The 13,748-nt window shown below is 40.8% G+C and overlaps 2 protein-coding genes across 2 annotated transcripts; both read right to left on the bottom strand.

Moving 5' to 3' along the window:
• Positions 1 to 1,981: 1,981 nt before the first annotated feature.
• LOC116261751 (probable inactive purple acid phosphatase 29) lies at positions 1,982 to 4,960 on the bottom strand. The gene is made up of 3 exons (XM_031640596.2): positions 4,681 to 4,960; positions 3,073 to 3,470; positions 1,982 to 2,620 (listed from the first exon to the last, which is right to left on the bottom strand). The coding sequence occupies exons 1-3, from the start codon at positions 4,958 to 4,960 to the stop codon at positions 2,147 to 2,149; spliced, it is 1,152 nt and encodes a 383-aa protein (XP_031496456.1). The 3' UTR covers positions 1,982 to 2,146.
• Positions 4,961 to 10,883: 5,923 nt separating this feature from the next.
• LOC116261752 (uncharacterized protein C594.04c) lies at positions 10,884 to 12,699 on the bottom strand. Its single transcript, XM_031640598.2, has 3 exons — positions 12,337 to 12,699; positions 11,966 to 12,229; positions 10,884 to 11,486 (listed from the first exon to the last, which is right to left on the bottom strand). Exons 1-3 carry the CDS (start codon positions 12,547 to 12,549, stop codon positions 11,010 to 11,012), a joined length of 954 nt encoding a protein of 317 aa, XP_031496458.1. The 5' UTR covers positions 12,550 to 12,699; the 3' UTR covers positions 10,884 to 11,009.
• Positions 12,700 to 13,748: the final 1,049 nt, after the last annotated feature.

Here is a 13,748-nt window from a genome sequence, read left to right as displayed (position 1 = left end):
GCAGGTTCAGGCCTGCCTAAAAGGGGTCGGCTTCAGATCAAGGTGTTTAGATTTGAAGGGTCAACCACTAAAACAATTGCTCATGTGTTAGGGCATATGGGCTGAAGGACCGTCTTTGACAGACATTACCGTTTATATAGGGTGTAGGCCTACCAAAAGGTGGCAAAGTGATTGGTTGTTGTGGTTCTTAGGTTTTGTTGGAGCTGAAACTGAAACTGCTAGGATGCATATTGAGGTCCGGCAATCTACAGGACCAATAGCCGAAGCTCAGTGTGGGAGTGGTTGGATTGTGATAGTTGATATGAGAGCCAATTTAACGCTCAGACATGGGTTCCCAACCATGTGAATGTGTGTGCCTTAAGAGGGTAAATTGTAACACCTTAAAAGTTTAATCTTGTACTTAAAATTATATAGAATCTTTGAAGAGTTATAAAGAAAGGTATCAAGTGATTGATTATTCGGTTCCTAGTCTTTTTGGGGCCGAAACCAAAACTAGTAGGGAACATGTTAGGATCTGCTAGCTGAGCTTGGTATGGAGTGGGTCAGGTCGTGACAAGAGGTCATGAATCTTGAACTTGGTTTGTGTCATGACAACTTAATTGACTCTCTTAATCCCACATTGATGGTTCAAATTGGAAAAAAAAAAGTTAATTAGAACTTGATCTGAACTGCTTGATAAACCAATATCATGCATATATATGGAAGTGGATGGCTTTCATTAGTTTTTTTTTGCAAGAATTAGACGGTGCAGCTTCACAACTCAACATGCATGCACTTAATATCTGCCTTCTTATCTTGCAAACTTTCGTGACAAAAACTTTGAATCGAGTCTCAAGTTTGGAGGAATCGTTCGAGATTGGACGGTCATGGCTGAACCATGACATATTTTGCTAATAAGAGAAAAGAAAAGGAAAAAAGACAGCGTCCATGGCCTTCATAGAAGTTGTACGACAGATACTTCAACTGTAAGACAGTGAACACAATAAAGATGTCAATATACTGGGACAGGAGACGAGCGTGGATCAGTCCTTCCTGTCCCAAGGACAGCAATCTGAATTTTCATGACCCGTGAACCGTAAGGCTTATGGGAATGGAACTACATTAGTAACGACTAACTTTCATCGGTCCGCCAGTCCCCACCAGCTATACTATACCCCTCGAAAAAAAGAACTTTAAGTGAAATGTTACTTCAGTGGGCTTACAAGATTCATGGTGGTCTTGTGGCTTTGCTGTGACATAATTAGATTGTCCCAAAATAAGCAGATGGACTGCAACTTGCCTTCTGTACAATTTTTATGAGGACGGCTACCTGAAATCTGTAGCAGAAACAACAAACCATAAACTGTCCCACAGGGTTCTGTGAGAAACAACAGGAAACCCAGCAGATATTCTGCTTTTCCTTGGGATGACTTTGTTGTAAGGGTACTTCAATAAATTATGAAAAATAAGGTTGATTTGACTAGTTTTATTAGACTTCAGCTCCAAAAGGCTATAGCATGCTTGCACACAAAATCTTTTACCAAAAAAAGTCTCCTGCTGCAGCCTTAATGCGAATGATCGATTACACTTCATCCCAACCATTCAAGAACCACTCTCATTCCGAGGCCATCCGTGCATTTGGTATGATTATTTATCATGCTTAGTGATCGTCAATACAACGAAGACTCAATTTTTTTTGTCCAGAGAACCACACACCCCCGCCCGCCAAAAAAAAAAAAAAAAAAAGAAGAAACCAAACACCTACAATTCTTTAAGACAGTAGTTAGAAATTGATCAAAGATCATGTTATAAATTATAATCAAATTTAATTGACCAAAACAATAAACAAATTTTAGTTTTCTTTTTCTTAAGGTTTGAGTATGAAGATCAAAACATGGAGTACAAGTTATCGGGAAGGTTCACGGAAGAGTGCAGGAGCTGCAAGGAAGAGAGAATAATGGAGACCATTCATTTTGTTCTTCTCTCGCAAAAAGAACATGAATTAATTGCACACAATACTATAAAGTTCAATAATTTACATGCCTCTATCATATCTTCTCAATCAGAAATACTTCACTCCGAGAACAGAACTTCATTTTTTTGCCTTTTCATAAAATCTAATACAATCTGCAAACACTAATTGTATTGTTTCTATCAGAGCTAGAATCTATTTGCCAAGCTCATCAGTCAAACTCTCTTTCTGCCACAGAGTCTGAATGTCAATGGTGGAAAGATACGGGTCATCTAAGCGTTTCCATGTTTTGATTGATTGAACTCCTCCCCAACCATGACTCTGCTTGTTTTTCTCTAATGAGGCAAGTACCACCCTTGCCCTCCTGGGCCACCCTGCCTTCCCGTACGCATGATAGCCAAAGCCACCTGCATAACACAGCTCTATTCCTGAGAGCTTCCCACACAAGTCATTTATGTGATCATGCCCTGTGAACACTGCCTTCACATCCCCTGCTTCCACCATGGTTGTAAAGAAACCTGAATTTATTATTGGTGAACCGACACTCTCTTGCTTTACACCAGTATGGTTCTGGGCCTCGAGAAGGGCGAATTCTGGCAATGGGATATGAAAATACACCAGCCCTGGTGCTGGTTTCGTTTGTGCTTCTGGTTCACTTGTATAGTCATTCTGCAGGGATGCCCAATGCCTTCAATGAGATCAAGAGCATGGAACAACAGTTGATAGGACTTAGCTCGATTACATTACCTGGTCATGGCTAATAGAATCGAGAAAGCAATTCACAGAAAAAAATTGTACAGACAATCTCCTGGTCTGAAATTATATCGACAGGACTAAGAGGACTACTGTCAAGAAAATATAGACGCCTGACTTCTTCTCCATCGTAAAGAAGTTGTGAGTTCATTTTGGTCCTCTCCTTTTGGCGAAAATTGAGTAAAAGTAAGCAAGGCAGACTGTGAACCAAGTCCAGTATTTGGACACTACATCTAACTTCATGATAATGGAACATTCACTATGTAAGCAGAAAGCTTGCAAATCCGCATAGAATAAGTCTTGGAGACAACTGGGAGAATTGAGCCAAAGACAGTAACAAGTCGATGGAAGTATAACTAAAGACTTACCTGCAGAAGTGAGGATGTCGTTTGAAACCAAACTTGTTGAGAAGGTTTGATCCAATCAAAGCCAGGAATGAATGGGACAGTGGAGTAATCCCCACTGTCCAAGAAGTAGAGATTCAAAATAGACTTGTTCTCGAGTTTTGAACTAGCAACCCCCTGAACCTCAAGATTGTAGTTACCATACCCATCCATGGGTGCAGTAGTGGATGGGGGGTTGAGAAAAGAAATACTGTGATTCATGGCAACAATGTATTTCATTACTTCTTCCCTTGTAAGCGTCGATTCCTGATCATGGTTCCCCAAGACAGCTGCCCATGGTATTCCTGCTGCAACTGCTGGTGCAAATGCTGCTTCCATAGATCTCCCGGCGTCGCTGGCATCGAGACCAAAGATGTTGTCCCCTGCTAGTTACCAATTCAAAACTCTCATCAATAATGAAAGAAAGAAAAAAAGCTGTCCATTTCAAGTTGGTAACGCACACCAGTGAGAAAAAAACCTCGAGTTGTAACTCTGGTTTTGAGCTAGCAGACATGGTGAGTCTTTTCTTACCCGTGATTGTAATTAAGATTCAAACAGGAAGAAATATATATTTTTCAGAAAGAGAATGCATGACAACGATGCAGAAGAACGAAGTATATCTATTTAAAGCGCAACACAACAAGAGAACGAGTTAAAGACTTTTCTTGGGTAAATTCAAAAAGAAAAGGTTCTAGTAGGAAGCAAGAACTAATATTTTATGGAGACTTAGTAAAAGTATATTGTCCGACACCGTGTAGGCTTGTTCCTAGCCGAGACGTTACAGAGCCGATATTCACTTCCTTCAAAAATCGGCTGATTTTGCGTTTGAATCAACAACACTGGCCTGAAACCATAGATTGATGTAAATACTTTTATATAGAGGCCAACTCGTGTGTGTCTATATATATATATATATATATATATATATATTCTAATGTTGTCAACCTCGGTTTGATCAAATTCTAGGATCCCATGTCGATGGTCGAATGAAGGAAACCCAGATCCGTGATGAGGATGCTGCATACCTGATGCCTCCGTCTGTTTCTCATAACTTGGTGCTGCAGCAGCTGTTGATAAAGGCGGCTAGACATTGGGCGAATTTTCTCTTGAAGTCACGGTTTTTTTTTTTTTTGCTATAAAATTTTTCTGAATCTTACTGACATGAAAGTGTTTCATCATAGTTTGAATTTTCAAATAGTGGCCACTTCTTTCTGAGCCTTATATTGATGCACCCAACTTCTTAGAAATGGTTAATGGAATCTGAAGCCAGTTGAACTGACTTGCGTTCTTCCACAAACTTTTGAGTATTTATATCCTTCACAAAGTTTTCACTGATTCGGTGTGGCGATTTACGTATCGCACGCTAGAATGTCAAATCAATGAAAGTAAAAGCAAGAAAAAACATCCAAGAGAATACACGATGAACTCTATTTTAAGTACACTAAACACAGGACACAAGCTGCTCTCTGCTTGTCTGTTATATAAGCTCGGAACTTCTAACTTTTATGTGGTTCGGAGAGGGAGAGGATCGAGTTGAATTAGAGGTTAGCCTGCTATTTGTTTCATTTTGAGAGAGGGAGAGGGAGAGATTGCCTGTGAAGACGATGAGGTCGGGCTGCTCTGCTCGGATCACTCGCTCCAGGAAGGCAGTAGTGTTGAGGTCGGAGCAGCCGGCCATCTGAGCCGGCAACACGTCGAGGCAACCCGTCGTGCCCCCGTTCCCGTAGTGCATGTCCGCCACCTGCAGTATCTTGAACTCCCCTCTCCCCGGCGAGAACCGGAGACCCGACGCTTCTCCGGCGCAGAAAGCCGCCACCGCCACCAGTGCTGCCACCACCGTCCTCCCAAACGCCGCCCAGGAAGTCCGCTCCATATCTGAACTCTGAGACGGCTCCTTCTCCCGCCAACGCTTGTTGGCGGCTTCGTGCTTTTGAAGGGGCGCTCAGCCATCAAAAATGACTTTACTGCCCTTCCAGACAGCGGGACCTCTTACGTCTTAACATGAAAGCCCTTGTTTCCTTGGGAAATTGCAGTATTACCACTGAGTTAGTCTACGTGTAATTGAGTATGTTCTATCGTCATGCAAGACCGTCTTGTGTAAGTATTATTAGAGAAAATTTCGCCTTGGATTCCTCTTTTACTAATAATCTCAAAAACGAGCCTTATATTTCTAAGTTTTCAAAAATACAAGCTCAATCTTTTCTGATAACCGCCCTGCTTTTGGTTGCATAATTCTTTCAGCATTGTAGTTGCACTTAAAACTGACCTCTCTTAAGTTTCATTCCTAAAATCGTCTTGTATCCATACTGTGACTGACATTGATCATTACAGTGAAGGTCCTTTTATCTTGTACTTATGCATCTATATGACATCGACAAGTACATTTAATGTCTACTGTATCTTTCATCCCATGTTTAGCTAGAAACTAAGAAGCTTTCAAGGTATGCGCCCAACATTTTGAATTTGATGAGATGAATTGTTTAGTTCTACTCAATCAAGTTTTCTTCATTTCATCGAAGTTTTTGCATGGTAGTTACAGGAAAACAGTTATATACTTGAAAGAATCACAACATCAGCCTACTGAAGACAATATTTTTTATATCTTCCTGAACTTTATTTTTGAAATATACGCCAAGTTTCTACTGAAGCTACAAATTTGAAGCTTAAACTATGAAAAGGTTCCCATGCCAAGATATCTCTTGAACATGATCTGTAACTATATTTAAAAATGCAAATGATGGGTGTTCGGTCTACAACCAGCAGGAATGATTTCAGAGGAGAAACCAGAAAGAGGTGATGTGGACGGGTCGGGCCTCCTCCACCGGTCGATCCACCGCATCTCAGATCCAAGGGCGAAATGATCATACATTATTTGCCTAAGGGTCCATCTCTTTGTGAATATTATGGCCGAACAACAACAAATCAAGCTACCATTATCTATGGTTGTCAATGCTTACAGCATGTCCAATTATCGAGCAGAATCCGAAACCTTTCAAGAAAATCGGATCCAATTATTCGAATTCATCAGCTTCGTTCACAACTCAATCTCAACATGAGTCCTTGATGGGACTAGGATCCGATAAAGATCTCACTTGATTACACGTAGATGTCGGGTCTCATATTCCATTCAATTTGAAAAAATAAGGTCTGCATCTGAATCTGAATCCAAGTCCAATTGCGTTAGATCGGATTCAGGAAAGGATTTACTCGGGCCTAAAGCTGAACCGTTTTACATTCCTAATCTAAACTCATAAAAATAAGCTTGGCAGGCAGAGGAGTTCAAGGTGCTTGGCTCCGTCCACCATTTTATAATCTCAATGACTAAGAAATAATATCATTTAACCATATCGTATAATATAGTTAATGTACAAGAACTCGTTTAAGTGCTTGTTCTGAAACAAAGAAATTTAGAATTCAAATTAGTCTTTGAACACGACTATATTGAGTAGACGGAGCAACTTGAGGTAAAGAATCGCTAGACGGCCACAGTGTACAGCGGATTCTTATTTCATTCCGCTGTGATTCCACATATTGTTGTATCTCTTGAAAGACATGGATGAATGTCTAAGGGGTTGGTAAAATGCACAGGCCGGGGCCTATATTGGTGGCCAGGATCTCAGCTTGCATCCACGGATATGCAAGTAGAAACATAGTGGAAGTACCGTACCCAACAAACCGAAAGCATGTATATACCTTGTATAGGGTGAAATACTTCTCTTCAGCTGGATGAATGAGCTAGTGTATTTGATGACGTGAAGATTTGTTAGGAATTTTTGATCTTGGTAGATTTTTTTGCGTTGGTAAAAAGAATTTGGAATGAGTTATATGCTGGAAATGCTTTTGTCGCGGCGCGATCTAGCTTGAGGCGTGATGGAGTCGCGCCATTCAGATTATTACCAGTATTTGAGTATGGCTTGTTAGCTTTTAACGGCTGTCGAGAAGCCTGATTCTCCCTCCAACTTATTGATTGTTTCAGATGATGGCAGCGGCAAAAGCAAAAGTTCTCAAATGGTGGCCGCCATTAGAAAGCCCTGCTGCACAGTCGAAGGTGCAAAAGAATCATGAGCAGAATGTTTCAAATTCAACCGTTGTCCATTGAGCCCGCTCTGAACAATCCTCCTTTCGCCGGATTATTTATTACCGATATAATCATAAAAAGTTAGTTTATCGAAAATTTTAGATCAAGATTCTGGTAAACTATTCCCACTAATGTCACTTCCATTAGATGGGCAAATCTTCTTATCCACGGATTTATTCAATGCTGAAATCCGTCCAGCTATTAATGTGGCCATTATCCATCAACCAAATTGTATTCTCCGGCTAAGAGTCAAAACATGGTTCTTATGGGCGGTTTAACCAAATATATGTCATATGCTTAGAAATATTCAGACTCATGTTGTGCTACCGGTTGTCTCATGCCATAAATAAACCCGTATAATTAAGAAATCCATTGGACAAGCACCATCATGAGAATGTACATGCTGCAATAAAGTATGGGCTGGCGAGATTAGCTAGGTTGGAGTGGAAGAAGGGAGGAGATTCTTGAAAGGGAGGAGATTCTTGAAACGAGGAAAAGGATCCAATTCCTTCGGTAGGTACATACTAGGTACAGCTAGTTCGTGAATAGCCAACCATCTCACTGTGAAAATTGGATAGGTTCTATCTATGGTCATTAAGGCCTCCTAAAAGGATCTGATCTATCAAAGATCTATCAAATCAATTCATCGTCGAGAATTGTAAATAAGGCTCTAAATGAGGTATTTCATTAGTGATTCTTTCAGGTCCTTGGCTTGTCATATGCTGCTTTCTCCAAACCTCCGAGAAAAGCATGAAAAAATGGCTCGAATGGTACGAAGAAAACTTTCATGGAAAAGTTATGGATTCGTTGAAATGATAATTGAAGAAGCACAAGCTATCAATTCTTTTTTCAGATCAGAGATAGGAATGAAGAGGAACAAATAAGTTTTAGATAATCCGGCCACATCGTTCGGGTGAGCAAGGGGTATTAATCCCACCGCCCGAAAAAGGCCCGAAGGCCCCCCCATTCCCCCTGCCTCCGAGGTCCTGAGCTGCGTCGGTGTCAGCGATAGCAACGGTGCACCCTTCAGCTTAGATGCCGCGTCCTACCGCCTTAAGACACAGGAACATAGCGCCCACGGGAATCGAACTAGAGATCTGCCTTAGTACAGGCCCCTAGCTCAACCAGCTACGCTATGCCCCTTGAGGCAATCCGGCCACATCGTTGATATAGCAGTTTAGGTTTCTTTTTCGCCGAGTTATCACATGGGCATCTGTTGAATGGCTTCATGAACAAGTAGATGTGTACAAGTTGCCAACCTGTTTTGACACAACATCAGATGGAAGAACTAGTAATTTGGCAGGCATGGTCAGATGTTTCATCCAAAACATCATCCACATTCACAGCAAAGATGAGTTGAACTACTCTAACTGCCAGCTCCCAAACAGAGGATTCTCCAGATACAAACAAGTTATCAGTATGATGCAACTGTACTAAAGTTCGAGCCTTATCTACTGGGATTTACTGAGGAGAACAAGAGATCCATATACTTTGCTAGGTATCATACTTAAAATCCTTAAATGGGAGGTCAAGAGTTTGATGCAAGGGAAATGGAATAGAACTCACATGTATATGCCTGACACTTTAATTGAAAAAGTACACATCTGATACTACATCAGCAATCCGGCTGTGAATCAAGCGTACATTTCAGGAAAGCCGAGAATCTTTTTATTGTGTTCTTGCCGCAGTCTAAGACAATGCGGGAATTGCAGCTGAACCTGCGAGACGAGCTTCACAGGTTTGTTTTTTCAACTTAGTATGGTAGCATATCAGAGAGAAGGTGAAAAAAGAAAACTGTGGGCTTCGTTTTGTGTCTGAAACATGAATCCCATAAGATCCTCTGAGTAAAAAGTACATTACAGTGTTCTCTGATCTAATAGTGTGATTTTAACAATGATATCGACAACTTTAAGAACATGTCAGTATATATAACAGGTTTAAGTATCCACAACTAGCACATGTGGGAAGCAAGAGAGAGAGAGAGAGAGTTGTGCCTTGCATCAGTACAAGCGAATAACAAAATAATACTACGGATACAGCATAATGGAGGTCAGCCAATTCAAAATTAGTCTTTACACAAGGTTAAGCAGATTGCAGGAGCGTCCAATAGTAGCACTAGAATTAGAAGAAAAGAAAGTGGAGTGGAAATAAGGATCAAATGATGATTATAAATCGGCTCTTTTCCACTTCAACCTCATTTTTAGAATCAGTGACAACCCTTTCCGACTTATAACAGGGTCAGGCTGTGGTTTAAATTACTTTTAATCATTCGAGATTGTCTTCTGTTACACAAACAAACAGATGCAAGTTTGAATAGACATCCAAGGCCCCGACTTGTGCAATACATAACAGAGATGTTGGCCATCAACCTAGCAGTTAAATCTTGAAATTCATATTTTTTCTTCATTTTCTTCACTTAAAGAGAATTAGCCTTGATGTTTATGAACTGCACAGTGACATTGCACAAAATAAGCATGGCAAAGAAATCTGACGACTGCTGGACAGGATCCTTGATTGCAAGCTAAGCCAGGAAACTAGAACTTCGGTGTGCATGGAACAATCCAAGAAATAGAAAGCTTAACATTTTTCCATGTCTAGCAGATTGTCTCTAACAGTCAGGTCGTCCACTTGTAAGCCATCGAAGAATTTTGCAAACAAAGATTTTCTACTAAGGATGCTACCTTGTACTGGAAAAAGTCACACGCAGGATGCCGTACGGAGCAACCTCATGTTTTCTATGATCCCAGAAGGTAGAAGGCCTGGGTAGCTTAAGTTCATATGTTGGTTCGTAATTTTCAAAACAGAATGCAATCGAGGTTAGAGAGTTGAAACCTTCGTGATAGCAGCGTAATTCAAAAAGTCTCCGCCAGATGATATATCTGAATTCTAAAGAAGGAAGACAATGGTAAACCATGACATTCTAGGAATATGGAAAGATGAGGTTGTGAAGACTTTTACATTGGAAAAGGAATGGAAAGCACCTGCAGCATACATGCAGAAGAATCTTTAGGCAGTCTTCACATTCAAATGAACAGTAAGACTTTGACAGAGAGAACATATGGCTGGAGAAGCATTATGCATGTGCTGGGATCTGGTCCTAGACCCACATCATGTGAATCAACAACAAGAGTCGCTTGACTGAAATCTGCCCTCTGGGTAAATTGCTGGGGTACGTTACAACGTTCAGGAAATCAAACTGAGATAGGACTTGTGAAGCAAAAGACAAGCAGATGTACAAGGCAAGGTTACAAGTTAGTCCTATTCATTGCAACCTAGGTGCTTTTCTAAAGTCAGAGAGTCATTGTGTTGCTGATGCTCTACTTACGTCAGTAATTTTCATAAGCAGTCCTGAGCAAAAAGATTCACATGCCGCTTGCTACTAATGCTCTCACGTGTACAATCTGCAATCTGTTTTCCCTGTTTGTCTTGAGACAACACAGAAACCACAGGTACCGAATTAGTCGACAGATATACGATAGCTCGAAAGTTACACAATTAACCATGTACAGACAAAGACAAGGGATGTGGGACATACATTCGCATGTCCGTGACAGTGCATATCCATGCATATGGGATTGTTTTTCCTTTTCTTCTGTTTTTTCAACAAAGGTAAAAAAAACTGCTGGTAGTTTTTTTTCTCATTTTGCACACAAGAGCTTAAATTTACTAGCTTAAAGGATAACAAAGCAACAAATCCTATCAGTTTCAAAGCTACAAAGAAAAACAAGAAGCACGCAATAGCTGATACCTTGATTTCTCAAAAAGGTCCTTTCACTAGAAAATAATTGATCTTACAAATTAAAGCAGACAGTAGACCTACTAGGGTGAAAAGGAATGATAACATTTAGGTTCTTTTGTCCTCTGTCCTTGGAACATATTTAAACCAAGGCACCCAAACTGATGTTGTCTCTTTATATAGTTTGTACTTTTTTGCTCTAGATGCCTGAGACATCATCCTTTCTTCCACAAGGGCTGTTGAATATGCTAAACAAAGGCTATTCAGAAGGGATCCAATGAGTGTCCACCCTTTCCCAGTATTCCATCCAAAGATGACCAGTCCCCACCACCACAGCTGTTCGCCGAAGTAGTTTGGATGCCTAGAGTAGCGCCATAAGCCTGTTTCAAGAGTAGGTACCACGGGCACCCCAAGATCTCTGAATACTCTATTTCTCTTCACGAAGGCATGAAGCTGGGTGTCTGCAAAATAAGCAATAATGATACCAACGGCGCACACAAAAGTAGCAACGTTGTCCCATGTATTCCATTGGATATCACTGGTATGTACCGCATACATCGGCAGGCAAATGCCTATTAAGAATGCCTGAAAGCAATAAATGAACATAATTAGGTGCACAGAAACTGAGCTTGACAAATAGGCTTACTGACAAAGGGAGATTGATACAATGTTCATAACTACCCAAGCAGAATTTAATGTTGCAAATTTGCAGTTCAAGTTTGGAGAATGGAAACTACAATAATCTCCATAAGTAGCAATTCCTTGTGAACAGTATAAACCGGGGATCTTCGGATGTAAAATTTCAAGACACTACGTTCACGAGGATCTGAAGAAACCATTGCCCAAGCAAGAAGTTCTAAGACATTCAGATTTATAATCCAAAAAACTATGATTTCTTTTTTCTCATGTGTCATTATTCCAATCAAGAGAAGGAAAAAGTAACAACCTTCAGTCAGTCAATGACCACAGTAACAGTGTCATCAAAAGAATAATCAAGCATTGATTCCAAACTGATGAATTTGAAGACCTGAACTCCCATAACTGAGAGAGCAAGAGAAGAATACCTGCTGCGACACGTACACTGCGAAGAAAGAAACCCACCACCAATGTCCCCCAAGCTTCTTCCTAAGATCAGCAAACCTCCAATCCTCTCTATCTCCCCATGCCCACCCCTCCCTCCTGAAGTAATTATGCGTAAGCCTGATGCTCCAAACCCAAGTTAACCAAACAATCGTTCTCGATCTCTTAGAATCTGATCTTTGATAAGGATGAGACGCATAGTAGTGGACAAGCATCACCGGTATGACAGTCCAGTACAAGTCTATAAGCTGCAAACTCAGAACAAACATAAACCAACATCACAAACAGAAAGAAACTCGACAGCATCTTTCGTAATTGCGACAAATTGGTGGATTTGGAAGGAAGCAACGGATACCCAAGTGCTCTTCTGTAAAAGGCTTATGACCCAGAAAATGATATCCACATTGATGAAGAATAGGAGGTTTGCTAGCAAGATGGGATGATCGGCGCACCACTTCCAGATGGGGAGGGGATCAGGAGACAAGAAACCCTGGAGGAAGACGAGGTAGAACGCCAAGGACGGGAGAGGGACCAGAAAGGCGATAACCACGTTTCTGAGAGCACCCATTTTAGAGATTCTACTGTGCTTGACGAGTTCCTCGGTTCTGGGTCTCTCCTCCTTCCAACGAACTTCGAGTTCGCCGGTGGAAGTCGCCCCTTGGTTGGACTTCTTAGACAATGAAGTCGCACCTGCCCTGGAAATTGATTCCTTCGGAGCATAGCTCTCAAAAGTCGTGACTCACACTTGAAACGATCCGCTAATGACTGAGTCGCTGGATTAACCAGTTGACTTGTAGATTTGGTGAGCGGTTCGATCGAGTTTTAAAGCCTATTGCCTCAGCCCGTAGAAGATTCTTATTCAATATGTTAGAGTAGGCATTTATTTTATTTTATTCATTGAGTTGGATATTGAGGTGAGCTGAGAAGACCTATCTTCGATAAAGAGCCAAAACTTTCATTCAATTTTGTTTTCTTAGAATCAAGAATTTACTTTTGGTACCTTAAACTGCCATGTGCTCCACTTGTGCATTCCTCCCTTCTTTTGGGGCACAGGAGGTTGACACTAGGCCGCCTACCCTTTCTTGAGCACCATTTCGGACTATCCTTCCATGATAAAGTCATTCACTCATGCTTGGAACCTAGATGCTACTTTGCTATTAACCTGAAACATATCTTATGATGGAATAGATAAGTGAAAATTTTGACACTCCTTCTACATCTTGAAGTGAAAAATGTGCAGAACCAGAAAATGCCACCTGCGAAGGATTGTTAGAAAAAGAGAAAAGTTTAGCGTCTTCATTTGATCCACGTCTTGGTTTGAGTTGTCGTCGAGAAGACTTTAAAATCCCAAAATTTTAGCTTCCAGCCTCATGGTACGCAGCCGAAATTGCTGCCCTTATTGGACCCATGAGAGTAAGGGGCGGAGCCAAATACCAAAATAGTCAAATACATAATTATTCATTTACATACATATTAAGGATAGCCCTTTATTTATGCCCATTGAGCTAGACTTCTAGCTCTGCCAACAAGGGCATTTTGGTCTTTTAAAAAATCTTTTTTTTTTAATTTTTCATAAAAAGGGCAGATTTAACTTCCTATAAGTAAGGGCATTTGGGTCATTCTAGCATCAATGTATGGACCTCAATGCTCGGGCCCGATTGTGCAATTGAAATGCGAACGCGGAATGTTCACTGAATGGATCAAAGAGAAAACACTTTGTAACCTTCAGGTCCAACTATCATTAGTGATTCTCTTCACCACATGGGA

Source organism: Nymphaea colorata, chromosome 10, assembly GCF_008831285.2.
Source record: "Nymphaea colorata isolate Beijing-Zhang1983 chromosome 10, ASM883128v2, whole genome shotgun sequence".
NCBI classification, from domain to species: Eukaryota; Viridiplantae; Streptophyta; class Magnoliopsida; order Nymphaeales; family Nymphaeaceae; genus Nymphaea; species Nymphaea colorata.
This window is presented reverse-complemented; position numbering and strand designations above follow the sequence as displayed.

Excerpts from the sequence above, each read along its gene's own strand:
- LOC116261752 (XM_031640598.2), bottom strand. The coding sequence starts at position 12,549 with ATGGGTGCTCTCAGAAACGTGGTTATCGCCTTTCTGGTCCCTCTCCCG. Across the intron at positions 12,230-12,336 it reads TTTTACAGAAGAGCACTTGG|CTTATAGACTTGTACTGGAC; the intron begins GTATCCGTTGCT and ends CTGAGTTTGCAG. Across the intron at positions 11,487-11,965 it reads CAGTGTACGTGTCGCAGCAG|GCATTCTTAATAGGCATTTG; the intron begins GTATTCTTCTCT and ends TATTGCTTTCAG.
- LOC116261751 (XM_031640596.2), bottom strand. The coding sequence starts at position 4,960 with ATGGAGCGGACTTCCTGGGCGGCGTTTGGGAGGACGGTGGTGGCAGCA. Across the intron at positions 3,471-4,680 it reads CGACCTCATCGTCTTCACAG|GGGACAACATCTTTGGTCTC; the intron begins GCAATCTCTCCC and ends GGTAACTAGCAG. Across the intron at positions 2,621-3,072 it reads CGACATCCTCACTTCTGCAG|AATGACTATACAAGTGAACC; the intron begins GTAAGTCTTTAG and ends GCATCCCTGCAG.